Source organism: Anas platyrhynchos, chromosome 19 (assembly GCF_047663525.1).
Source record: "Anas platyrhynchos isolate ZD024472 breed Pekin duck chromosome 19, IASCAAS_PekinDuck_T2T, whole genome shotgun sequence".
Taxonomy (NCBI): domain Eukaryota; kingdom Metazoa; phylum Chordata; class Aves; order Anseriformes; family Anatidae; genus Anas; species Anas platyrhynchos.
In genome coordinates, this window is record NC_092605.1 from 13034158 (window position 1) to 13062032 (window position 27875).

Below are 27875 nucleotides of genomic sequence, written 5' to 3' on the forward strand. Positions count from 1 at the left end.
TTTAACATTGCTTCCAGAATCATTAAGTGACCCATTAAGTGAATCATTAAGTGAAACATTGGTATATGGAAGCAGTCTCTTGCTTTACTCCACCCATAATAGTAGCAGAAAGCATTGACATTTGAAGCATAAATTTTATTCAGGTCATAAGCAGGGACAGGAGATGGACAAAATCAAACGTCCTCTTCTGTCTTCATCTTTTCCCTAATCCCTGAGGCAACAATGGCAAAGAACAGCTCAGGGAAGAAGGTGCGAATGTAAACTGCTGCTCTGGGGATAGGGTTGGCCATAAGTACCTCCTGCTTCTTACTATTCACTGTGCGCAAGACTTCTTCTGCCACCTCCACTGGATGCACACCGTATTCCACCTTTCTGAAAAAGACTGTAAAATCAAACAAAAGGAGTGAGAAATACAGACTTGCAGGCACACCTTAGGCAATGGTGGTGAAAGGATATACAGTTGGTGCATCAGTTAAGTTGGTTAAGTTCCTACACACTTTCGATTTCTTCTCTTCCCCTCTTTCATATTTCCTGACCATACACTCTAAGATCTTCCATAAGGGAATGAGCAAATTAATTGCAATTGAAGTCTTCCTTGTGATCGTACCCACCTCTACCTGTATGCACTGCTTTATTTATTTTCTCACATGATGTTTTCCCTTTACATGTTCCTCCTTTTTTTCACCATGCTTCTCTTCTCCAATATCTCTTTTCTTTTGCTCCTCTAACCTGTATATCTTTTCTGTTATTTCAATTCTTTTCTTTGTGCTCCCTTCTTCTTCCTGGGAAAAGCTTCCAAACTGCTATATGGGCCTCTTTAAAATATGTTCCTTACATTTCCAAATTGATGCCTCCCAATTGCCAGATGCTGGTTGGTGATGGTATGAATAGATGAATGTTGGATTCACAGTGCTGACAGAAATATCAAATTCTTCCATTTCAGCTCTAAGACAATCAAAAAAGCCTACAGCAGCATGTTTAGAAGCAGCATCTAAAAGAAAGAAAAGAAATATAAGGGTGCTTGGATGTATTGATATGAATATATGATAGTGTTCCATAAAGCATCGATGTTTAGAAAACTGATCAGGGAATGAATAGCCAAAAGACAGAAGAGTGTTGAATGATTTCAACCAGCGAAATTTTCATATGACATTTTGAAAACAAACAAAAGCAAATGATATGTATAGGACTCATCCAGTATATGTATGAGTCTCCCTATGTGTATGAAAGAGTATGTGTCTGGTTCTCCCAGTTAGAAACATTAAGTTTGTGGTTCAAGAACTCTATCATCTCTGCAGTTCGAAACTGTCTTTGGTAGACAGACAGCTGAAACAGATGAGTCTCCACATCCTATGATGCTGCAGTTTGTGACACATCAATGAAATACAGTGAGATACATAGCCATTCCTGGAATGCAGGTCTACTAGTGTTTTGCAAACAAATTAGACCTTGGTTTTCCAGCAGGAATGACTGAGGTTTTTATTATCAAAGTTAATTTTAAAGTAAATGATTGTGACAGATGTTTTTTTCAGTTGCTGTTGGCCCCTTTTTATTGACAACGGTATTAAGGGTAATAGTCTATGAATCCTGACCAAAAACTAGAACTTCGTGCTAAGAGCTGCAAAGCACTCATTCATCCTGTTTTTGACTTGGTTTGTGCTGGAAAACCATTTGTTCAAAATACAATCTAAAAAATGTCATGCGATCTTTAGCAATGGCAAGAAACTCCCTTCATTTGTTTTGAAATTCTACTTCTGTCAGTTTCATTTCATGCAGTATAGATATAGGTAGAGGTATTGTAAAAATTTTCTCTTTTATACTCGTGATTTTATACATCTAGAGCATGTCCTGAAAAACTGTCTGTTTCCTAGATGAAAACCATTTCACATGTTCCATCAATGTGTTGTTTCTTTTCTGAACCTTTTTTGCAGTTCTTACACTTCCTACTATATTACTTTTGTAATTAATATATCAGGAAAACACTACCAAGCCTGGTAAAAACAGAAGGTTACCACCCATTAGTACTCATGTACGAATGTAGAACAAATCTGCAACAAGGTCTGAAATATCAAAAGGGATTTTATGTCCCTTAAAAAGATGTTGAAGGGATCAAGTGTGCAGGTAGTGTTCTCTTTCCTCCCAGTTGGAGAATGGGACCGAAGAAGAAGGACGTGAACGGATCAGGTGAATGATTGCATGTGTGGCTGGTGCCATGCTCAAGGTTTTCGGTTCTATGATCTGAGGCACACGTTCAAGGGATTCACCACTGTTTAAGTAAACTATAATTGTACCTTAAGAAAAGTACAAAAGTACAAAGTACAAAAAGTGAGAATACAGAAGAACAGGCAGTAGTATTACAATTTCTGCCACCTTGGCACTGGCTACAACACTGCAGCCAAGTCATTACTTTAGGTCTTCATGCAGCTATGTGATTAACTCAATCCAGATTATGAAATACCATGCTGAAGCATTTTGACAGTTTCTGCCTCATCTGTTTTCATCTCTAGGTGGTGGAGGAAGAATTATATTCCTCACTGCCCTGTCAGTTTCATGAGAGAAAAAACATTAATGACTGATATCTCATAGGCATCTTGTAGGGATACACAGCCCCCGTTCCCTGTTCCCCTGCATTGCTTGGCAGGAGGATGTAGAAGAGGGTTGATGGGGGGAAGGTAGTTTTAATTAATTTATTTTTTTTTTCCAGTTTCTCACTGTTCTAGTTTGTTAGTAATAGGTATCACATTAATCTCCCAATGCTGAGTCTGTTTTCCCTGTGATGATAATTGCTGAGTAATCTCTCTGTCCTTATCTCAACCCTTCAGCTCTTTTCTTCATATTTTCTCCCCCTTTCCCTTTGAGGAGGGGAAGTGAGAGAGCAGTTGTGGTGGAGATCAGCTGCCCAGCCAAGTAAAACCACCACACCCACATCAGGAATCATAGAATCATAGAATAATTTGAGTTCTACCTTCTTTTAGTTCAAATCCAGTATCTCTTTGTGCTATTGCTACACTCCCTGATAATGACTATCTCCCCATCTTTCCTGTAGGTCCCCTTCAAACACTGGAAGGCTGCTGACACGTCTGTGTCTTGTGCTGTGGATCTTAGAGCTGAACACAGTACTCCAGGTGGGGTCTTACGAGAGCAGAGAAGAAGAGGAGAATCACCTCTCTCTACCTTCTGGCCACACTTCTTTTGATGCAGCCCAGGACACAGCTCACTTTCTGGACTGCAATTGCACATTGCCAGCTCATGCTGAGCTTCTCATCCACCAGCACCCAAAGGTCCTTTTTATCATGTGCCGTTTTCAAATAATTCCCTACCCAGCCTCTATTTGTGTTTAGAATTGCCCCAAAACAAGTGCAGGACACTTGTACTTGGGCTTGATCCCTCTGGATGGCATCCTCCAGAACCACACAGTCTGTTGTCATTGGCAAACTTTCTGAGGGTGTACTCAGTAATTCTGTGATCATAATTCCTTTGAGATGGAGGCACTGGAAATGCCCACAATGTTCAATATGTGGGTGTGGATTTATACAAAGGCATTATGGTAGGATTTTTTTTCTCTATTATTTTTCTTACAGTTTCTGTCACTGTATTTTGCTTTCATGAATCCTAGTATGTGTCACAATCCCAAGGTCTTGTGGGACTTCTGTTTCAGTCTGTCACCTACTCTGACCTCATGTTTCAGTGAAAATTCTCTATTTACATCTATCTTATACATTCTATCTTTGTATTTTATGAATTGTAAGACCTTTCATCATAATTCAAGACAGCTTAGCTTCATTAGGACCTTTGAGTGAAACAACTTCCTGAAAATTTTATGGAAAGCCAAGCAGAATGCAATAAATGCATCTCCTTTTATTCTCCTGTAGAGAACTCCATTAAGTGCATGAATCATGAGCAGTAGTTAATCTCTACCATTATGTTATATTTATACAGTTACTTTCTTGTTTACTGTTTCTACTAAAATACCCAGTGCAGATATGTACTAGGTTTGGCTGGGATGGAGTTAACTCTCCCCACAGCGAGACCATGAAGTGCTGTGCTTTGTACTTGCAGTTACAAGGGTACTGATACTGCTCCAATATTTTGGCTACTGCTGAGCAATGCTGGCACAACATAAAGACTGTGTCTCCAACCCCCACCCTCACACCTAAAGGCTAGTAAGCTGGGGGTGGGCAAGAAGTGGGGAAGGGACATTGCCAGGACAGCTGATCTACACTGGTTAAAAGGTTATTCCACACTGTATGGCATCATGCTCAACATAAAAGCTGAGGAAGGGGAAGAAGGGAGGGACTCTCATTATGAAAGCGTTGGTTTTCCAAGCAACCACTATATATATTGAGGCCCTGATTCCTAAAATGTGGCTGAACATCACTTGCTGATAGGAATAATTGTTTTCTCCTTTTCCTTCCATGCGGCCTTCGCTTTTTTTATTTTTTCCTTTCCTTTAATTTTTTTCCCTTCCTTCTCCTTTAATTGAAATGTTTCTCATTTCAATCCATGAGCCTTTTTTCATCATATTTTCTCCCCCTATTCTTTTCAGGAGGGGAGTGAGAGAGCGGTGTGGTGGAACTTAGCTACCTATCAGTGTGAAGCCAACACAAGATATTAGAACTATAGGTCTATTGTCCCCTGAATCCCTCCCAAGAACTTAAAAAACCTTGCTGTCACATTTGATACCTTCCTATCCACAGGCACCTTAGGCAGAAATTAAGCTTCACAGTACTTTAACTGTTTCTCCTTGAGTTCCACTTCTTATTCTTACTGAATAAGGATGCAAATTGCCATTTTTAATAACTAAATATTCATGAAATATTCACAATTTACACATTAGAATTAATATTTTATAAATGTATACTTTTGAATTTATGTGATATGAATGTATAACTTACAAGCTGCACGAAATGGGATTCCTATTTTTCCTTGGATACTATTAATTAGAACAATTTGGCCAGTTCTTCTTGAGATCATGTTGGGAAGAATGGCTGAAAAAAGAAATAGAATGAAAAAGGCAAGAAAGTAAAAGAGTGCAATATATTTACTGGAAAAAAAAAAAAAAAAAAAAAAAAGTGACAGCTGCATTAAAGATAGCAGCATTTTAACAAATTATAGAATCATAGAACAACCTGAGTTGGAATGGCCCACAAGGATCCAAGTCCTGACTCCACAGAGGGTCTTCTGCCCTATTTGCTTCACTTAACAACATTTTGGAATTGCATGTTCCTGTGCTCTTAAGAGGTTGTATTTAAAAAGCGATCAGCACTGGTGGGCCTCAATACCTTCAAAAGCTGTTTCCCAACAATCCTCACTAACTAGTTCCCCAAACAGCCTTAAATCTGCTCTCCCAATATCAAGGGATGAGGTTTTCCTCTGTCACCAAAGGTCCCCTCCTGCCTGTTGGTGAGAGGGAAGGTTGTGTTGTGGCTGGCTGACAAATGTGTCTCAGGGATGGTAGTGTATGATTCCAACAGTCATCTCCTTCTCTGACTCCCTGACATTCCTCTTCCTGCTTACCTCCTCACAAAGCTCTATCACCACACTGAGCAGTTCTTCTACCTGGGCACACCTCCCACAGGTGTATTCACTGCTGTTGTCAGATACTGACAGAAAACTTGGACACACCCTGCAGTCTGAGACCTGGACAGCTGTGTATGTTGTCTTGGGAGCTCTGTCTGGATAGCTGTGTTGGTTACTGTGGCTAGAGAGGCCACAGCGGACATAGATTTCTGATAGTTGAATACTATGACTGAAGCTCTTTGCCAGCAGGTTACAACTGCCATTGAAAGTGGCAGAGTGACAGCACCTGCCCTGCATGCTTTAATGTAGAAATTGCCATGCAGACTACTGTGCCACACCCTGGCTGACACAACACACCCTGTTTGCCTGTCCTTTTCTCAGTGATCCTGGTTACTGGCAATTACTAGGGCTGCCTTTTGTTGGAGTAGGCGTGGCTGCCATTACTGCTGGCCCACTCCCACACCTCATCAGCCACTCTTGCAAGAGCTACCTGCATCTGTGCTCCCCTGTGGTTTTCCTGGCTCAGGAAACACACTGCAAACTTTTGTCCCTTGCTCTGCTGTGGAACAGACCTGCACCAGAGCTGATTGCCTCAGTGAATGTTTTGAATGTAGGGTTGAATGAAGGTTTTCTCCACACTGCAGTAAAAAATATCACAAAATCTGGTAGCTGGAAATTGAAGATAGTCATTGAAAGCATCCAGAAGAGGGCAACAATCCTGGTAAAAAGACTGGAAAATGTCTTATAAGGAGAGGCAGAGGACACTTGTTTGGTTTGGTGTGTAGAAAAGTCCAAGAACTGACCTCTTTACTTTCTACAAGTTTCTGAGGAGAACAAGTGGAGATGGAGGTGCTGGTCTCCTTCCTGATAACTGATGACAAGACGTGCAGGAGTGGCACAAGGCTATATCACAGCAGGTTCAGAGTAGGTATAAGGAAAAAAATCTTTACTGTGAAAGTGGTCAAGAATAATTTTATTTTAATATCGTGGAACTGAAGCTACTGAGTTACTGTAAATGCTGTGGTACTAAGACAAGGAAAAAGGGCAAGAGTTTGAAACCTTGTGAAATTTTAGACTTCCCAAGAAAAATCAGACTTCTCTGGAATGATAAACAACTCAAAAAAGGCAAAAATTCTTTAAATAACTTTTGACTGATCTTATTAGGGAGCAATGAGGGCCAGCTGTCCTATATAGGAAGACAAAGTGGGAGCAAACAGTCCCACAGGACTGTGGTGGCCAGAGCTGGGTGCTCATAACATAGTCCATTGGCAGTCCCATGCAAGACAAGCCATGAGCTAGGTCTAAGGTTCATCCAGAAGGCAGACCACAGACAGGTATATGTACAACAAATCCCAAGTAAGCACTGAAGGCCCAGGCCTCAGCTGAAATAAGTATTCTAGGCTTATAGGCAGAGAGTGAGAGGAGGGCCTCAGGAGAGGCTTCTCAGGGCCATTACAACTTATTGCTATCAACAGGATTCCGTCTTGGCTTAAATTTTTGGGTTAAAGCTTCAACACATTTCATTATGTGAGATTAAAAAATGGTTGGAGGCAGAATCTGAGATTTTTAAAATCATAAGGAAGAGCTTTAATGGACAGAAAATACATTGTTCAATTGTTCTGAGTTTAGCAAAATGAAAACCAAATCAAAACAAAAATTGAAGAAATAGAAGGCAGTTTCAGCTCATTCCTAGTGCAAATCAGCATACAGGCTGGAAGAAAAACAGAAAAATACTCTTGGAAAGATTAAAAGCTGGTATCCCATTAAGCAGACTGGTCATGAAGTGTCTAAAATTCCTATTAGAAAGTCCACTTGAAATAACAGAGTGACTGTATGAGTTTTGTTAAATTAGTTTATATAATGGCTATGTTTGTATATAAAAAGAGAGGAAAAGAAAATGTGTTGTCACATCATGAGTTAGAGAAGCCAGACAGATGCAGTTGAGAGGAAGGTAGACAGGTACTGAAGAACTGATGCACATTTTTCTATTGAACCTATTCCACATCTGATTCAAAAACAGAATGCCCAAGGAAACAAGAATGGAATATGGAATGGAATGGAATGGAATGGAATGGAATGGAATGGAATGGAATGGAATGGAATGGAATGGAATGGAATACCTAGGGAAACAAACAGCAGGTGGCCATTTGTTTCTTTAGTGTTTTCCCAAGTGCTGAGATCTCAGTAATACACTGAACAAGATTATTGGAATGATGTTTTGAAGGTCTTGGGACTACAAAGAATAGGAGTAAAAAATAAGGAAAAAAAAAAAAAGGAAATGGACAAAAACATAATGAATAAAGCTTCATAGGTCTTCAGAGTGCCATGATGACATGTTAATATTTTAAGGACTTAATTCTGCACTTTTCAGGATCAAGCACCTCCTCAGTTCTAAGCATTTCAATACCTCCCTTGAAACAACAGAGAAGTTAAATCTGAAGTTATTTGTGTCTTGGTGTAATTTATTGAGGTCTGCTCCGTTCACTCTGTGCCTTCTAGACAGAACTTGGATTCTACATGCAGATTTAGGTACATTAAGGTTTTTTATTTGTCAGCTTATCTGTACCCTTGCAAGCACTTTGAAAATAGTTGTATTCGTAACAAAGGTAGCAAGCACATAAGTAAAAGAGTCACCATAAACAAAACATAATAATTAGACATTTATATATACATATGTGTGTGACTTTCAAATGCCTGCTTATTTAGTCATCTATTTCCAAGCTCAGGCAGTCTGATTTTGATCTCATCACCTCAGTCCACTTTCAGTCCACTGATTTTCACAGACTTGTTCTGGATTATGGCAAAGCCAGTGACTTGGATCTCAAGCTTTAAGTAGTAACAGGAAAATGGTAAAAAAAATAAAATACCTTTGGTTAATGTTATAGGTCCAAAATAGTTGGCATCCATTATCTTTTTATCAAGTTCCAAAGAAATGCTCTGCACTGCTCCTTTTACCTTCATACTTGCATTGTTGATCAGTACATCCACACAGCCATAGCAATCCAGGATTTCCCTAGCTACATCTTGAATGCAGTCTATGTCTGAGATATCCAGAAGAATGAGCTTTGGTGTATAAGTCTAACAAAGAAAAGAATTATTTCAAGGACTCCTGTGTTATAAAAATGTTTATTTTTTTTTTAAGTTATTTTTTTTAATCTATTTGCTTAAAAAGAAATTCTTAATAATTTACCACTATATCTGAAGAAAGTTCTTTTACCATTCTCATAAAAACCTTGATTTTTTTTCTTATTAACCCATTCTAGAAAGAGTGTAGCTCAGCAGTAAGTATTCATGTACTCTGATATTCAGATGTAAGTGCATAAAGTAGAACATCATGGGAAGGATAGGTTGGATTGATTCTATCCCACTGAGTTTTGTCTCTCTGTTTTGTAATCAGTGGAGGCACATAGATACCCACTAGGGTGACTCCTAGCACTTCAAATGATGGTCTTTTCATAAGCAGCCCTCTGGAGAAATTTGCTGACCACAGAATCAATCTAGGATATAGTGCTTTGAAAGATGATTTACATGTGCATGAAGGGATTGAATTTACAGAGGGAATGTAAAAAGTAGGAATGGTTTGTTTAACTATATGATATCCAAACTGATACACTTGTATGATTGCTTGCAAAGATGACTTTTATGTAGCAAACAAGTGAAACACTGCAGAACAAGGGCAAAATGCAAGTATCTCTTGGTTTGATGACCAGGGGCTATAGAACATTTAATGTCTTCAGGAACACCTATGCCCGGGAATGAGTTAGGCATCTGTTGATCATGGAAGGAAAGCTTTTCCATGAACTTCAATAACCACCTTCCAAAGAAGTACCTTTGGCAGCGTGGGCAGACTTTACAGGTCTTGCATGTCTACTTACATAGTGACCCCGTAGTAATGAGAAAAAGAATCTCTTAGTGTGCTCCCATAGCTTGCTAGCTGGGAATTCTCCCAGATTAGTGGAGATTAAATTCAATCTTTAGACACATCTCCCCTTTCTTGAGCACTCTTACTATGTGAAAAACTGGTGAAAGTTTGTGCAATTAAATGAAGAACTTTGGATCTCTTGCATTTGAATGAGGCAAATCCCTCTACCTAGCATTTCTAGTTGTCTGGTTTGGGGCAGGTCTTTGTCCAAAATGCAGGGCCACTCATTAGCAGTTATCTTGATTTGGGAGAGCAGAGTTTCTGACTTATTTTTGGCATCATGATCTGAAGATCTTCAGAGGTGTTTAGTTCTCTTTCTCTCTCTGGAATCTGTTGGATATATTATGTGGACAACCAAAATCTTTACTAACAGTGATTCAAGCTTCATGTATACCTCATTTTAGTGTATTTAAAAGCACTTTATGTATCTGAAGAAGGTGTTTACTTCGACTTCTCAATTTTCAAAGCACAGTGAGGAAACACTTACCATGCTGGGGTCTGCCACACTAATTAAAGCATCATACAAGGCTTCCAACTTCTCCCATGTCCTGCCACACAACACAAGCCTTGCTCCTCCTGTGTGAAACACCCGAGAACATTCTAGGGGAGAAAAACATTCAGAAAAAAATAATAACAATTACAGCAATTTGATAATGCTCATTTTAGTTGAAATGGGATCCTGTTTTTGCTAATGATGCTGAATCATTTCTTTAAAATTCATGAATTTTGAGAGAATAAAAATATATATGAGAAAAAAAGAAAGTGTCAAATGGAAACAATGTATATGATTAATAAATTAAATTTAAGGTATATTTTTACTATATTTATCAGAATTAATGATATGACATATTGGTACTTTTTAATCATGGCATGTAATCAAATAACAATAAGACAGTTAATGGATGAAGGGTCTAAGTTAGAAGAAAAATGTTCTAATTGTCTTTCTTCTTTAACTGTCTCTATCTAGAAACACACTTACCATAAAGAAAAATACATTAAAAATACATGTTTATAGAGTACAAACTCTTTGGTAAAACTTCATGTTGCCCGCAGCAATATAAAGATACCAACCAATCCCAGAATATAGCAAAGCTAGTTCTGTATGCTATCTTCTTGAAACTCACAGCTACATGAAACATATCTACAACTTTGAGATAGAGTTATTATGCAGAGAAACTCACCAGCCACTGTCCCACAGATGAGATGAAACATCAGTTAATCGGAGAAAGAGACCTTTCTTACACAGACTGTTCCTTTCATAGGTGATCCATCCTCCCCAGGAGCCAGTGGAGGTTATGAAGACCATCTTGAGCTACCTCTCATTAAGACAGATTCCCTCAAGACTTCCTAAGAAGGCCACTGAGAAGTTTCTGGGTATGCTGCACTGGAACTGTTTTTTCTCCATACAGTCATATATTCTGGATTAGGGATTCACCACTGTTTAAGTAAACTATAATTGTGTTTACTTAACACAATTCCTGTGTGTAACACATCAGGCAGGAAAGGCAGGAAGACATTGCTGAGCAAGGATCTGCTAGTCAAATTGTGTAAGAAGGAAATATGCTAGCAGTAGAAGCAGGGACACATTGCCTGGGAAGAGTACAAGGGATGCCATCTGCATGTGCAAAGATGGGACCAAGAAAGCCAAGGCACAGATGGATCTGAGCTCAGCAAGAGATGCAAAGAAAAAAAAGAGATTTTATATGTAGGTCAGAAAAGAAAGGCCAAGGAAAGTGTACCCCCTCTGATAAATAAGGAAGAACTGGTAACAACAGACATAGAGAAGGCTGCGTTATTCAACAACTTTGCCTCAGTGTTCACTGCCAGTCAGGCTTCCCACCACTCTCATGTCCCTGTACCTCTAGGCAGGGGCTGAGGCAAAAGGGGAGGGGCAAAGTTCCCTCCCACTGTAAGCAAAGAGCAGGTATGAGACCACCTGAAGAAAGTGAACCAGTACAAGCCTATTGGGCCTAAGGATATGCATCCCAGCATCCTGAGGGAACTGGCTGTTGTAGTTGACAAGTCACTCTCCATCATATTTGAAAAGTCATGGAAGTCAGGTGAAGTTGCTGGTGACTGGAATAAGCGAAACATCACTCTCATTTCTAAAAAGGGCAGAAAGGAGGACCTGAGGAACTACAGACCAGAAGAGTAGGTTTCCTGGGGAAGCTGTGAATGGCCCATCCCCAATATATTAAAGGGCAGTTTTGGATGGGGCTTTGTGCAACCTGGTACCTATGGCAGAGCGTGGGTTGGACTTAGATGATCTTTAAGGTCCGTTCCAGTCCAAACCAGTCTAAGATTCTATGAGTCTTCTAGTCTCTACAATGGTTTATTCTAAAAAATGCTACAGTATGTTATAAATAATATATATATTTTTTTTCTTTTCTTTTTAAAGAAGGCAGGTATACATATAAAATAATGTAATTCTCCTTCCTTCTCCACAAACAAACAAAAAGCATACCATTTCTAGTGCACATATGTGCTTTTCCAGACTGTTCAGATAATGGTAAATGACATTTCAAAGTCAGTAAAAGAAATCACCAAACCCAGAAACTAACAAAAAACAAAACAAAACAAAACAAACAAACAACAACAACAACAACAACAAACCAAGGTGGTAATAATCTTATAAATGGAAATAAAGGTAATGAAGTTATAAGAGGTAATAAAGGATAAGCGCTAATCATCTAACATCTGCTGGCCCAGTTAGGAGAAGTCTGTCCAGGTCTTCTGCCACAGCTACCAAATAAGCCATGGGTGAGCAACACTGACATCAAGAGAAGAGAAGGCTCTGGGGAGACCTCATTGCAGCCTTCAAATACTTGAAGGGAGCATATAAACAGGAGGGGGAGTGCCTGTTTACATGTGTTGATAGTGATAGGACAAGGGGGAATGGTTTTAAACTAAGACGGGAGATTTAGCTTAGCAATTAGGATAAAATTTTTCACTCAGAGGGTGGTGAGGCACTGGAACAGGTTGCCCAGAGTGGTTGTGGATGCCCCATCCGTGAAGGCATTCAAGGCCAGGCTGGATGTGGCTCTGGGCAGCCTGCTCTAGTGGTTGGCACCCCTGCCCAGAGCAGGGGGGTTGAAACTACATGATCTTTAAGGTCCTTTTCAACCCAGGCCATTCTATGATCAAGGAATCACAGAAGTAAACCCACTGGCCTAGAAAGAGAACAACAGACCCTGCTGCACATCGAAAAGCCAAGTTCAACAAGTGATTTCATCAAGTTTTTTCCTGGTTCCCTTTATATACAGCACACAGGGTTATTTCACATGTAACCTACTAGCTTTGTTCACAGATAAAATCAGAGCTAGTCTGGGGAATTTCAATCCCTTGCTCCTCCTCAACTATCGTAAAGATAATAGTCAAGTGAAGAATTATCCTCATGGCACATCCATTTCCTCCTGAAGACTCAGTTTTCAAGTTTGTCCCTTAAAGACAGGCACAGCCACTCTAACATTTACCTACTCAGGCATATCCCCATTGTCACAACTGCACAGGGACATCTCTAGCCAGGGAGGGACCTTAAGTAACACAGTTTCCAGCCATTTTTTTCTTTCAAGATGTCCAGGCACATTCAGTAGTATTAGATGAGCATGCTGCATTTTGTTCAGTATTATTCCTGTTGAGCCTCCTAGGCACGCGTCGTCTCACATACAATTGATTCTCAATACATACACAAACCTCTTTAAAAATAAAGCAACAGTATTTATGAACTGCATCCTATGTATCTGTACATATAATCTCAGTCCATAAACATGTCTTAGTTTTGGCTGGGATTGGGCTAATTTTCTTTCTAGCAGCTGGTATGGTGCTATGGTTTGGGTTTAGGTTGAAAATAACATTCATAACACATTGATGTTTTAGTTGCTGAACAGTGCTTACACCAAATGAAGGACTCTTCTGCCTCTCCTGCTGCTTTGCTAGAGAGTAGGCTGGATATGCATGAGAAGCTGAGAGGGGACAAAGCCAGGACCCAAACTGGCCAAAGACGTATCTCATGTCACATGATATCATGCTGAACAATAAAACTGGAGGGGGTTGGCTGGGGGGACTGCCATTAATTGGAGAATGTCTGGGATTTGGTTGGGTGGCGGTGACCAATTGCATTGTGCACCATTTGCGTTTTTTAATTCTTTTTTTTTTTTTCCCTTTAAACTGCCCTTATCTTGCATTTTTACCTTTTTTGATTCTATTCCTCATCCCACTGGGGCAAAGGAGTGAGTGAACAGCTGTATAGTGTTTAGATGCATGCCAAGTTGAACCACAGCAATATAATTTTTATAAACTGCTAAAATTGTAAATGTTCAATGGTATTTATGCATAAATGAAGTAGAAGAGATGAAAGACATCGTAAGTGGGTTCTCATTTGAGAAAGATATCTAGTAAAATAAATCAGTTTTCAGTTACTTATTACAAAACACAACTTTCTTCCTTTGACAATAGTTGTATCTTTCTGCAAAAATGAAGCAGAACCTGCTGATTTCAGTATTAGCCAAATTTTATTAAAAGATGTGGAATATCACAGTTTAAAGCAAATTCATTCAATCTGAGTAGAAACAGGTGAGAACACCATTCATTTCCTACCATTTAGAAGGTTAGTAAACAGTGTTAAACTGAACTTGAGTCCCTCATCTTCTTTATTACCTAGTAATTTTATTAAAATGTCCACATATATCATTTTTGTTGCAGATTTCACAGACTTGCAGGATCACAGAATCAACTATGTTGGAAGACACCTCCGAGATCACCTAATCCAACCTCTGACCTAACACTAACAAGTCCTCCTCTAAACCATATTACTAAGCTTTACATCTAAATGTCTTTTAAAGACCTTCAGGGAGGGTGACTGAACCACTTCCCTGGGCAGCGCATTCCAATGCCTAACAACCCTTTCATTAAAGAAGTTCTTCCTAATATCCAACCTAAACCTCCCCTGATGCAACTTTAGCCCATTCCCCCTCATCCTGTCACCAGACACATGGCAGAATAGACCAACCCCCACCTTGCTACAGCCTCCTTTACGGTACCTGTAGAGCGCGATAAGGTCGCCCCTGAGACTCCTCTTTTCCAGGCTGAACAGCCCCAGCTCCCTCAGCTGTTCCTCATCAGACTTATTCTCCAGACCCCTCACCAGTTTCGTTGCCCTTCTCTGGATTCGCTCGAGCACCTCCATGTCCTTTCTGTAGTGAGGGGCCCAAAACTGAAAACAGTACTCAAGGTGCAGCCTTACCAGAGCCAGGTACAGGGGGACAGTCACTTCCCTAGCCCTGCTGGCCACACTGTTTCTTATACAAGCCAGGATGCTGTTGGCCTTCTTGGCCACCTGAGCACACTGCTGGCTCATATTCAGCCAATTTTTTGTGTGACCAGGAAGTTTCTGCACCCTTTTTCTGCTAATATTAATTTCATCTCCTTTGGAAGATTTAACTGTTATTAAATGAAAAAACAAACAAACAAACAAACAACTATGATTTCCTTTTGATCTCAGAAAGTGAGGCTGCCAGTTTATCATAAAACTAGCAGACAATTGGAAACAGTTCATATAATACACTGCCAAGGAACCATCCAGTCTCCACCTCACACCTTTCACCCAGAGACTCATATGCTGGCCGTAAGTCTAAATTGTGCCTCTCTAAACAAAAATACTTAAATATAACCAACCAGATAAAATGTATGCTAATATTATCTTTAACTAAAACTGAAGTTTTCAGGAAAAGGGAAAAGCTAGGTGGGATGTTGAGGTCCAACTTTATCTCATGCCTCGTCTCAACAGGCCCTGATGAACACCACTCCTTATTAGCATAGTCTCTATTTCTGTCATGGGTCACTGTTCTGCTCGCTTAAGAATAATTATGCAAGAGCATGCCTTTCCAACAACTCTTGCCTGCTTGGAAATGTAAGTTTTCTGGCATACTTAGAAAAGGCCAAAACGTAACCCCAAGCTATGTTTGACTTAGGAGGTACTTGCATCCACTGCCCTTCAAGTAATGTCTGCAGCAGGACTGTACACAAGCATGTATGACCCAGTGCTTTTAATCTCATAGGACTGTGTAAGAAGGAAATACAGACCAGGAAGAAGCAGATGGTAAATGACTGCTCACCTAGTCAACCCATTTATATAAACATAAATTATGATATACCCTTTTCTTCCTTCCAGTGAACCCACCGTCACACATAGTCAGACATCCCAGTTGGAGGTACTGAAGAATATTGAAGAGGAATAGCGAAGAAGAACATAGGCTATAGAGGGGTAAAATTATATGAATATGGAGAGAGAGCTGAGCACTTCCGTATACAAGTGAAAGGGAGCAGGAAATCTAGAAGCTTTTAAAGGCTGAAAAGGAACCTGTAACAGAGTATCATGACACCTGTTTATAATGATTGCTGCTACCCTACAGTGGCAACCTATGACATAAGATCTCAGAATAGCAACATGCTAAAAATAGCTCTCAGTGTGCTTATAAAACCTCTTATTCTATTGAATTGAATAAACATAATGCTCTGCTGTTCCTATAAGTCCAACATCAGTTCCTGTGGCTGAGACAAAATGTACATTTAAAAATGATAGGCTTTATTCATAACTGCATTTCCTAACTTCTGCATCCAGCTCAAGGTAATGAATGCACATGAAATCATGTAGAAGAGGATCTGTGCCCATTTGTGTTCCCTGACACTGAGAAGAAAAGAGACAACTCACCATTGCCTAGTCGAGAGATGGCATCTGTGATTACCACCACCTTGTTTTGTACTGCTGACTGGGACAGTAGCCATATGACTGACTGGTAAATATAAATAATTCCACTGATCCCGAGAATAACCAATGGTAGGGCAAGTACAGCAAGAATACCCATATCTGTGGAAAACAAGAGTACATATGAAAGTAACAGTAATGATAATGTGCATTCATTATTTTTCAAATTATTCTTCTCTACAAAAGCAATATTTTTATGTGTAGAATAGCCATAAATAACAACATGCCAAAGGCTTGAAGCAGTAGGAAACTGTTTTCCAATCAGCAATTTCTTATTAAGCTATTTTAATAAGTTCTTTTTTATTATTATTCATTTTACTCATTATTGCATGTTCTAAACAAATTTAGTTTTCTTTTATTCAAAATGACTCTATGTTGGCAAAAACATAATAAAATTTTAGTACAAATATTGCCTTTAGGCAAAACATTGTATAAAATAAGCTTTTAATTATGTTTCTGTTGTGGGAAAACAAATAAAAAGCTTTTTATCCTAATTTTGGGTAAAATACCTAATATAAATGTTTTCTGTTTTAAAAGACAGAAAAAGAATCACTTACTATGGCAGGTAGAATCCTGGTATGGATAAAGTTTTCTTCTGAACAAAATTTTGTATTACAGGCTTAATTAAAGTCCTTCAGCATTTTTATAGAAGATCACATATGTTGAGGCTGCTTGCCCTGTATGAGAATGGTTATGTATAGCCTACAGCTGTGACAGCTTGTCTTCAAAAGTAAATATAGCATCTACAGTGTGATTCACATGCCTGACCTATTAGCTAATAGGCTGGACAATCACGTAGAAGTTTTTAGTACAACATCAATTCAACTGTACAATGAAGCATTTATCTTTCTGTCTTCCCCTGGGTTGCAGTTGTTCATAGGAGTTGTACAAAGGAAATCTCAGTCTATCTATCTGAGTCTATCTCAGTTTCCTGTCACTGGCCTTCAACTAACTTTTTGACTAACTTTATATGGAAAAATATTTGTATAAACTCCATGATAACAATATACAAAAAAAAAAAAAAAAAGTGCCATGAAGAATTTGTGATTTAAAGTAATCACTGTTCCACAGTATTTACATGTATGTGCTGGGAAAAGGTCTCTAAGCAAGCTGGCTTTGGGAGTTAGTGCATAAAATTAGCTAAGAGCTGGCAAAGGATGTCGCAGCGGAGGTCCCGTGACACGACCCCCGGCAGGCCCCTGGACGAACTCCTCCAGCAACACGCTGTGGACCCCTGGGCACAGCGGTGGACATCCGCTGGTGACTTATGGTGGGCCCCCAGGCATGGCGGTAGACCCCCCTGCGAGCCCAGGCAGGCCACCAGCCTCACCGATGGAACCCTGCCAGTGAGATCCACAAGGCTCCCGGGCGTGGCGGCAGACCCCTGGCAGCGACCTCCAGTGGGCCCACGGGCACGGCAGTGGACCCCCGGCAGCGAGCCCCAGTGAGACACAAGACACCGCGGTGTACCCCTGCTGGTGTCCCCGGGCAGGCCCCTGTTCGCCACAGCAGACTCCAACCCGCCACCCATCGTGGGCCCCCATGGCGCTGCAGTGGATCCCTGCCAGCAACCCCCGGAGGGACCCCAGGCACCGTGGAGGACTCCAGCCAGTGACCCCTGGTGTGGCCCCAAGCATGGAGGCGGACCACCACCGGCAACCCATGGTGGGCCCCCAGGCACAGCAGTGGACCCCCATCGGGCCCCGGGGGTGGTGGTAGATCCCCCACCCCACCATGCGAGCTCCAGAGGGCCCCCATGCATGGTGGCAGACCCTTTCCCATGACCCCCTTGGGTCCTTGGGCACGGCGGAGGCCCCCCCATCCTCAACCCACAGCGGACCCCCAGGCGTGGCAGCGGACCTCCGCTGGTGAACCTCAGGGGGTCCCTGGGCACAGAAGTGACAGACACCTGCCAGCCACTCTTGTGTCCCCATGCGCGGCGGTGGACCACCACCACCGAGCCCCGGTGGGTCCATGGGTGCAGCAGATCATTGGCTAGGTGGGGCAGGTCCCCAGCCGCAGTGGTGGAGCTCTGTCGGTAAGCCCCAGGGCCCACCCGGCACGGCGTCGTCCCCTGCTGGCAAGCCCTGGTGGGCCCCTGGGCACAGTGGCTAACCCATGCCCAGTGACCCCTGGCAGGCCCATCTCGCAGAGGAGGAGTCCCCCCTGCAAGCCCCGATGGGTCCCCAGGTGCGGTGGTAGACCCTCCCCTTCAAGCCTCAGCGGGCCCCTGGTCGAGACAACCAAAACATGCCAGCAACCCATGGAGTGCCCCCAGGAGTGGCAGTGGACCTCTGATGGTGACCCGTGGCAGCCCCCCGGGTGCGGCACTGGACCCTCCCCTGCGAGCACTGGCAGGCCCCCAGGAGCTTCGATGGACACCCCTGTGAACCACGGCGGGCCCACAGGTGCAGTGGTGGACCCCCCTGGGAGACCTGGCGGGCCCCTGGGCGCAGCGGCAGACCTGCAACAACAACCCGTGATGGGCCCCTGGGTGCGGCACTGGAACCCCCCCTGAGAGCAACGTCAGGCCCTGAGGCACTTTGGTAGACCCCCCGTGTGAGCCCCGGCAGACCCCTGGGCACTGCAGTACACCCCTTTGTGACCCCTTGTGGGCTCCCAATGTGGTGGTGGAACCCCCCTGTGAGCCCCAGTGGGACACCAGGCGCGTGGGTGGACCCTCACTTGCGAGCACCAGCAGGCCCCCTGTCACGTCAGTGGACAACCCCCTTGGAGCCCCGGTGGGCCTCTGGTTGCTGCATTGGACCCACCCTGCCAGCCCTGGCAGTCTCCCAGTCACTGTGATGGACTCCCCCATGCAAGCCCTGGCGGCACCCAGGCACAGCGGTATACTACCCTGCCGAGCCCAAGGGTGCTTTGGTGGATCCCCCTGCAAGCCGCGGCAGGCCACTGGTTGCTGCGGTGGACCCTCACTGTGAGCCCAGGTGGAGCCCCAGGCGCTGTTGATGGACCCCCCCACAAGTCCCAGCAGACGACCGGTTGCTGTGGTGCAACCAGTGCAGTGGTGGACCCTGCTGTGTGAGCCCCGGAGGATCCCTAGTTGCTGTGGTGGATCCCACCTGTGAGTCTCAGTGGGCCACGGGTTGCTGAGGTGGAACCCCCTGAGAGCCCTTGCAGGCCCAAGGTGTGGTGGCGGACTTGCCCCTGCAAGCCCCAGCGGGCACCCGGAGGCACCAGTAGAACCCTGCTGTGAGCCCCGCCGGGCCCCCAGGTGCACCTGTGTGCCCCCCCCATGAGACCCGGCAGGCCAGCAGTGCAGCAGCAGAACCCCCCCTTGTGAGTTCCAGCGGGTCCCAGGTTGCGCCATTGGAACTCCCCCTGCGTGTCCTGGTGGGCTCCCAGTGCGGCGGCGGACCCCCCCCTTGCAAACTCTAGCAGGTCCCTGGGTGCAACAAGGAACCACCCCCAAGAGCCCCTGCAGGCCGTAGTGCGGCGGCAGACTCATGCCAGCGACCTGCCATGGGTCCCTGGGCATTCTAGCGGATGCCCCCCTGCAAACCCCATCGGGCCCCCGGTGCTGCGGTATACCCCCAAGTTCAAGCCCCAGCGGGCCCCTGGTACAGCAGTGGACCACCCCTGCGAGGCTCTGCATGACCCTGGGTGCACCGATGCCCCCCCCTTTGTGAGCCCTGGCGGGCCCTCGGGCATGCTGGTGGACTCCCCTGTGTGAGCCCCGGCAGGTCTCTGGTGCGGCAGTGAACCCCCTTTGCAATCTGCAGCAGGTCCTCAGGCACTGCAGCGGACCCTCCCCCTCTTGTGAGCCCACATCTGTGCTTCCAACATTGTAAGTACGTGGTGCTTGCCATTGCAGGTTTGAGGGAGTGTGATGTAATCAATCTGCCAGGCCTCTCCATATTTCTGTATCAGCCATCGTCCTCCATACCAAAGAGGCTTTGACCGTTTGGCTTGTTTGATTGCAGCACATGTTTCAAAATCATGAATAACCTGTGCTATAGTGTCCATTGTCAGATCCATCCTCGATCACGAACCAATGCTTTCCCACAATATGACAGGACCCATATTTCTTCTCATTTTCTGGTAGCTTGTTGTACAGTGGGGCTTCTTCAGCACAGAGCACCTCTTCCTCTGATGATATCCCAAAGTATTTGCCTTCTGGCCAGTCCATAATCACCTCCAAGATTCATGGGTGACTGGGGTTTCCTATGCGAGCCCACTGAGTAATCAGTGCAACCCACTTGCTCCATGTAGCATCAGTTGCATGATGCGCAGAGAGGACCCTTCCTTTGAACATCCAGCCTAGTACCAGCAGTCGGGGTGCCAGGAGCAGCTGCACTTCAGTACCGACCACTTCTGAAGCAGATCAAACCCCTTCATATGCTGACAAAATTTCCTTTTTGGTTGGAGTGTAGCAGGCCTCAGATCCTCTGTATCCCCGACTCCAAAACCCCAGAGGTCGACCTTGAGTTTCCCCAGGTTCTTTCTGCCAGTGGCTCCAGGTGGGGCCATTCTCCCCGGCTGCAGTGTAGAGCACATTCTTTACATCTGGTCCTGTTCGAACTGGCCCAAGGGTTACTGCATGAACTATTTCCTGCTTAATTTGTTCAAAGGCTTGTCATTGCTCAGGGCCCCATTCAAAATCATTCTTCTTATGGGTTACCTGGTAGAGCGGGTTTACAATCAGACTGTAATTTGGAATGTACATTCTCCAAAACACCACAATACCTAGGAAAGTTTGTGTTTCTTTTTTCCTAGTTGGTGGAGACATAGCTGTTATTTTGTTGATCACATCCAGTGGGATTTGATGACATCCATCTTGCCATTTTATTCCTAAAAACTGGATCTCTTGTGCTGGTCCTTTGACTTTATTTTGTTTTATGGCAAAACCAGCCTTTAGAAGGACCAGCTCCTGTGACTGGACACCCAGGACAACCCCCCCGTTGTGAGCTGCCGTGGGCCCCCGTGTGCGCCAATGAATCACCCACTGCGCACCCATGCAGGGACCCTTGCGCGCTGATGAACCACCCCCCCCCCCCACGAGCCCCATTGGGGCACCGGATGCACAGGCATATGCCCACCTGCAAGCCCTGGTGGTCCCATGGTGCGGCAGTTGACCCCCCTTCCTCCTTCAAACCGCAGTGGGCCCCTGGTGCAGATGTAGACCCCCCCCCTTTAAGCCCTAGTGGGTCCTTTGTGCGGCTGTGGATCCCCCACTTCAAGCCCTGGCAGGACCCTGTTGTGGATGGGTATCCCCCCCCCCCCCCTTCACTGTTCATCATGGCCCTCAGTCTCTGGCTTGTATGTGTTCGTGCTCATGTACGGTTTGGGAGCCTGGCTCCATGTGGTTTTGGGTCCCAGTTCTGTAGTTTTTGGCTACTGTTTCTGGTTTGGGGGAGAGATGGCTCCCTGCATTGCTCTGGCTGGCCCGCCCTGCGCCGCCCCCCTCCCCCTGCCGCCGCTGGGTGCTGCCAGCCCGCCCTGGCCCGGCCACATTGAAGCTGTGAGGAGCTGAAGAAGAGCTAGTGAAAGAGAGGTATTGCAGCAGGTAGGCTGTGCCTGTGAGGTGCCTGAGGATCTGCCTTTTTTTTCTTTTAAGGCTTCTTCTTGCAGTCCCAGGGGGTTGAATCCTCTCTGGAGTGCTGAGGAAAGGTGGGAGGGTCGTCAGCCCAGTCAGTGTCCCTAAGCAAGGGTCCCCCTGTTGTAAGTTAGACCACACAATTTACTGGTCTATTGAAATTATTTTATTAATCAAGTAAGCAGACACAAGCAAAACAGCGCTGGGCGGCTGGGGAGTCTCCACTCCACCACAGCACGCAACTTCCCCTTTCCAGTGTCGCTGTTTTACAGCATTGAAGTTCCGGCTTGTTGAGACTTGTCGAGACCTGTTGACTTGTCGACTTGTCAAGACCTGTCCTGAGACTGCGCAGTCTGTTGTTGGGGGTCGTTATTCTTCCTCTGGTGAACATGCGTTGTGCTTGTATTCAGGTGGGGGCAAAACAGGATGTGTTGCGGTGGGTGGGTGGTATCTTACAAAATCTTTGTTTTAACAAGGATGTTCACCCAACCCCCCTTCCCCATTTGTCCCCATGTTACAATGCTGTGAGTTGTGAAACCTTATCTCCTCAGTAGATTCTTTAAATTCTCAAGGACAATGAACAAACCCCTACTCATTTATCACAATCCCTCCTTTTTCTTTTTCTAACATATTTTGTTCATTGAATTTTTGCAATATCTGCTTGCTGAGCATCAAAGTTTCTGCGTCGTCCTCCTCCTGCTCAAGAGATTCATACTTAGCACGCACAAGCATAAGATAAGCAGCTTCTAATCGACTTTTCACAATTGTGATTACTTGATTGAATATACATGGTCCAAAAGTCAGTGTTAATATAAGTAACAACAAGGGGGCCCTGCTATGGTTGCTAGCAGGGTAGTAAGCCAAGGTGAGTAATTAAACCAGGATTCATACCAATTCTGACGAGCCTCATTTTCCCTTTTGCGTTTTTCTAATCCTTCCCACAATTTAGTCATTGTGTCTCTTACCACTCCAGTATGATCTTTACCAGATGGTATTCAGCCACTGTGTGATGGGTATACATAAGTGTGGTATAGAATCCTTGGTATAATGACCACCTGTACACAAAAATCATGAGATGTGTTAAACAATTTTAAAGATAGGCAAGGAGTGACTCCCAACAATGAACATACCCACCTAGTGTTATTTGCAGGAATTAGCCATTTGTGTGTTTGGTACATTTTTTTTTTTTCAGTGGCATGGCACAGATCATTTTTATCTCTTGGAACTGTGGCGATACATCTACCTTTTCCCATAACTTGGGTCAAAGTTATCCCGATTTCCTGACCCCAACTGCACTTGGAAGAATTTGAATATGGGGGCTTAACACTTACACATAGACAGCACCCTTCAGTTATCTCCTCGGGTAAAACCCCTTTCTTTTTTCACAATGCTTGGAAGCAGTGTGGGAAAGGATAACTCTGTCAACTTATTAGAAAACACTGTAGTAGGTTGGGCAGTCCCAGGTATCTTTACAGTCTGGACAACCAAACCTTCCCCTATTAACTCTTTATTAGGCCCGACTACCTTGGAAGTCTCGGGTTTTTCCTTCTTTATTAGTATGAGTCCTCCCCTATCTGTTCCGTGTTCGTAAAATCTGACATTTTTCCTAGTACCCAGCTAGTACCGTCCAAGTTTGTTATATTTATGTATAGAACCTTGCATATTTCTTTATTTCCGTGGAAGGTTCCTGTATACCCTACACCATGCCCTTGCCACCTGTAACAAGGATCCAATTGTTGGTTACAACCTTGCAGCCCATATTCCACTTGTAAGAATTTATCCTGACCAGCCCCGAGTGTCCAGTCTGTAGCAATGGTTTCACACCCCCGGTATGCACAATAATACACGTTCAGGCATTTACAGTACCCCTTTCCCGGGTTAGAACTTGGGCAGAAATAAAATCCCATATATTCCCAGCATCGGGGCCTCAAGATCAGCTGACATAGTGTAGAAGTAAAGCTTGGCCCCCCCAATGTTATCTGGGTTGCAATAACCTGTTGATCTTCGAATCAACTTAAAGTCCATTTAAAAGGTTGGTGGGGGTGGTGTTGAGTCGCTATGCAGGATGAAATCACTGCTAGAACCCCCAAATACCGATAGGAATGGCTGAGGCCCATTTCTTTCCCCACTTATTCACTCCTCTGCCTCACTCGTCAGTTGGGTTGCAGCCAACTACGAGGTTTTAGTTCTTCTCGGCAGCAGTAGTGTTCTTCAGGGGAGAGCCTCTACCTTAACCCACGGCACCTATCGAGTTCGTCGCAATGTGAGCTACAGGTCTTTGTTTCCTGGAGCGATCTCCCACCTCTCGTCACAGATGGGTCCTTTAACATGGCTGGCATGTGTCCATCCTTTCTCCGCAGTGCGGACGACTGTTTCTGTAGTAAGCAAAACAACATAGGGGCCTTCCCCATCGTGGTGTTAAAAAAAAAGTCTCTTTCCAAGTCTTAATTAGAATTGAGGGTGATCAAGTGGCAATTCCAAATCATAGGGCATACCATATAGCATTTCAAAAGGAGAAATTCCTACATCAGTTCTGGGCTGCATCCATATGTTTAACAGTGCAAGGGGTAAGCACTTTACCCAAGAAGCCTTAGTTTCCAGCATAAGTTTTGTTAGTTGTTTCTTAATTTCACCATTCATTCGCTCTACCTGCCCAGAAGAGGAGGGATGCCAGGGGCTGTGAAAATCCCACTCAATCTCTAAGGCCTGCTTTAATCCTTGCAGTAAAGCTTTACACCCATTCAGTCACATGGTTAATTAGGACAAACAAGTAACTCAGTAAAGTCTACCTGTATACTTTGGAAAGGTCAAAGCCCTGACTCCCGTCCCCCTCTAGACAGGTTACAGAAGACCTTTTTATTTACCCTTTGACATATAGTACATCCTCTGCATGTATGCTTCCCTAAAGTATATATTCCTACACAGACATGCTTTCTTAGAACAACATCACACATTGCTTGCACCTCCCAATGACTCTTCTGATGTAAAACAGTTAATATTTGCCTCATTATCACTTTATTCAGCATTTCTCTCCCATCAGGGAGTATCGATTTTCCTTAAAATGATCCACATATTTGTAACATTAATACCTTCTTGGGAGGTTGTAATTGCTCCAAAATCTTTTTTTAGAATTTACCCAAATAGATAGGTGGCCCTGTAAACCCCTGAGGTAAAATTGTCCACCTATATTGTTGCTTCTGCCCCCATTTCAGGGTCTTTCCAGTCAGAGGTGAATATACATGTATGTTTGCTCTCAGGGCCAGAGAGCACTCCATTCATAACACTGTTATTCCAGTCTAACAATTTACTATTTGAATGCCCAATTTAATCATCAAATCCCTTCCTAACAAGTTAGTATCCGCCTTGGATACATACAATAATTGCCCAGTGATCATTTTATCCCCTGGTCTCAGCTTAGTATTCCCCAAAAGTGGCACTGTTATCCCAGTACCTTCTACCCCCATCACATTTAGGGTTTCATTAGTTAATTTAATCCCTGATGCTTTACAAGTCAGTAATGACTTAACTGCCCCAGTGTATTGGGTTTGATGGCAGGGTTCAGGGGGTGTGAGGGGTGTGGGAGTGGGAAACTGCAGTGGCAGCCCCCATGAGAAAAACCCAGAAACCTTCCTGTGGTAGGTAAGGGGCAATTTCATCTGGCCCCAAAGGGGCCCACTGCTGCCCAGAGCCAAGCCATGAGCAATACAGTCCGTGCCTCTGTGAGAGCACATCCATGAAAACAAACAAACAAAGAAACAAACAAAAACCTGCTGCTCAACAGCAGGTGGGAGAGCGAGAAACAACCCCCGCAGGCACCAAAGTCAGTGCAGAAGGAGGGGGAGGAGGCGCTCCAGGCGCTGGAGCCGAAGCCCCTCTCCGGCCGGCTGCTGGAGAGGCCCCTGGTGGAGCAGGCCGTTCCCCCACCGTCCCCCTCCCTGATGCTTGGGAAACTGAACAAACACCACAGCAAATATGCAAATATACCAAAACTTCTAGACTGTTACTTAGATAATGCCTACATCACCTTTCCCTGCTCATTCAACTTCAGACAGCTCTGTCAAATGCTACATACCACACCTTTAACACCTTCAGCAACCCTTTTAACACTTCCTTTATCTTTCTCCAGCCTGTACTTTTCTAATACCAGCACCAAAGGCTCAGTCAGAGTCCAACTTAATTCCATACCTTTTCCCTCCAAGATACTGAAACAACATATCAATCAATATACCATATTTCATCCCATTTTCCTTCTTTCCACAAAAACAACATTGACTGTAATATGGTGTTATAATTAATAGTTCCATTTAGGGGCCACTCCGCTCCATCCTCTAGTTTATAAAGTGACCACCATTGATTACAATATTTGATAAGAGTTCTTTACTTTTTGTACCCTCTCACCCCACTATATCCCTCCAATGTGTTAGTATACATCCTAGAGGGCTTTTCCTCCGGATTTCTTTGCTTTGAACTTTCCTATTGTAATCTACAGTGGTTAATATTCCACTGTTTTCCTAGAAGCTCTTTACTAGTCAATCCCAATCCCTCCAAAATCCACAATATATAGATACACAAGTAAAATCAGACCACTGTAAATTAACTGCCTGTTGACAATTATACTGAGGACATTTAAACCTGATGAGCCGATAATATGCCTGGGCAAATTTTGTTCCCTTAGATATACACCTCAATGGCAGTTCTTATATTTTCATATTTACATATTAACATATGTATAAAAGAATACTTTAACAAAAATGCCCAGGCTTTTATATATACAATATACAATGTACAGTTATTATTCCAGTTAGAATTATTCCTCAGCAGCTGCAAACATTATGCCAGTTGCCATTAAAGCTCACTTACCCTCCTCCTGTCCTTTTCTTAAAATCTCGGACATCCCCGGAGTTAATGGGAATGGCCACATATTCCATTCCTGGCTGGGGTCCCCCCATCGCTATTTCTCGTAGGGGATATAATCCCTCCCTTAAAGCAGATTTCTGATTTCTTGCCCTGCTTCTGGTTACCGGCCCCTGTGTTTCATGATATGATTCCAATTCGCCTGGGTTAGCTAATTCGTGGAGTCCATTAAGGACGGAGCCGTTGATGCGGGCGGTGGAATATAGGGCGGGGGTGGTGTAGGGACTTCCAAGTCCTTTCTCTTTTTATCCTGCCCTCCTTTTTCTTTTAGAGGATATAGATGCATCCTCGTATCTGAATTTATCCAGAGGTGCGCATACTCACTTTCTTCCAGACTAAAGGGTTCCTTTGAGTTTACATAAATATTTAGGCCTGACAAACCCAATCTTCAAAAGACCCAAATACAGGCCAGTAAAGGTGGTCTCCTCGAATCTGTTTACCACCCCAAACTTCAACACAATAATGTATCATTTTTACTTTATTCCTTCCCCGCCTAAAAGGGGAATCCTGCCAATTTTTAATCATTAATCCCGGGGTAACCTAACATCAGATGTTACCCCACCCATGGGACCAGAAGGCTTACTCTTCTTCTGTCCCATCTTCCAGAACACCTTCACACATACACGCATGGATCGCTTCCCCCTTTTCATGGCCCAGTCCCTCGCAGGATGTGGGAAACGCACTACTGAGGGGTCCACACTCGCTTCGTCCGCAATTGGACGTCTCGTTTGTTGTGTTCCAGGATACCCAACCCCAACCGAACGGATCACCGGCCTATACTTACCCACCCTGTGGGTCTTCGTTCGGGCTTCATGCACAAAGGTTGCCTGGGGTTTACCAGTTTTATTTGCTTGTGTCTAATTTTGGGTTTGTCGGTGAAGGATTTGAATGAAAGTAGTTCTACGGAAGGCTGCTGAAATCAGCGGGGCGCCCCCTCCAAAGCTCTTTCAATCAGATTGCCTTCATCCGAGTCACAGCACCAAATTGTTGTAAGTTAGACCACACAATTTACTGGTCTATTGAAATTATTTTATTAATCAAGTAAGCAGACACAAGCAAAACAGCGCTGGGCGGCTGGGGAGTCTCCACTCCACCACAGCACGCAACTTCCCCTTTCCAGTGTCGCTGTTTTACAGCATTGAAGTTCCGGCTTGTTGAGACTTGTTGAGACCTGTCGACTTGTCGAGACTTGTCGATTGGTC

The 27875-nt window shown here is 43.9% G+C and overlaps 1 protein-coding gene across 2 annotated transcripts; it reads right to left on the reverse strand.

The window, feature by feature from the left end:
* Positions 1 to 114: 114 nt before the first annotated feature.
* DHRS7C (dehydrogenase/reductase 7C) lies at positions 115 to 27858 on the reverse strand. Of its 2 annotated transcripts, none has more exons than XM_038165392.2 (7): positions 27458 to 27858; positions 16152 to 16307; positions 9930 to 10042; positions 8388 to 8598; positions 4896 to 4988; positions 836 to 991; positions 115 to 382 (listed from the first exon to the last, which is right to left on the reverse strand). In XM_038165392.2, exons 2-7 carry the CDS (start codon positions 16303 to 16305, stop codon positions 174 to 176), a joined length of 936 nt encoding a protein of 311 aa, XP_038021320.1. In that variant the 5' UTR covers positions 16306 to 16307; positions 27458 to 27858; the 3' UTR covers positions 115 to 173. The 2 variants fall into 2 exon arrangements, with proteins under 2 accessions (XP_038021320.1, XP_038021319.1); XM_038165391.2 differs by lacking the exon at positions 27458 to 27858 and adding an exon at positions 16763 to 16923.
* Between the last annotated feature and the right edge of the window lie 17 nt (positions 27859 to 27875).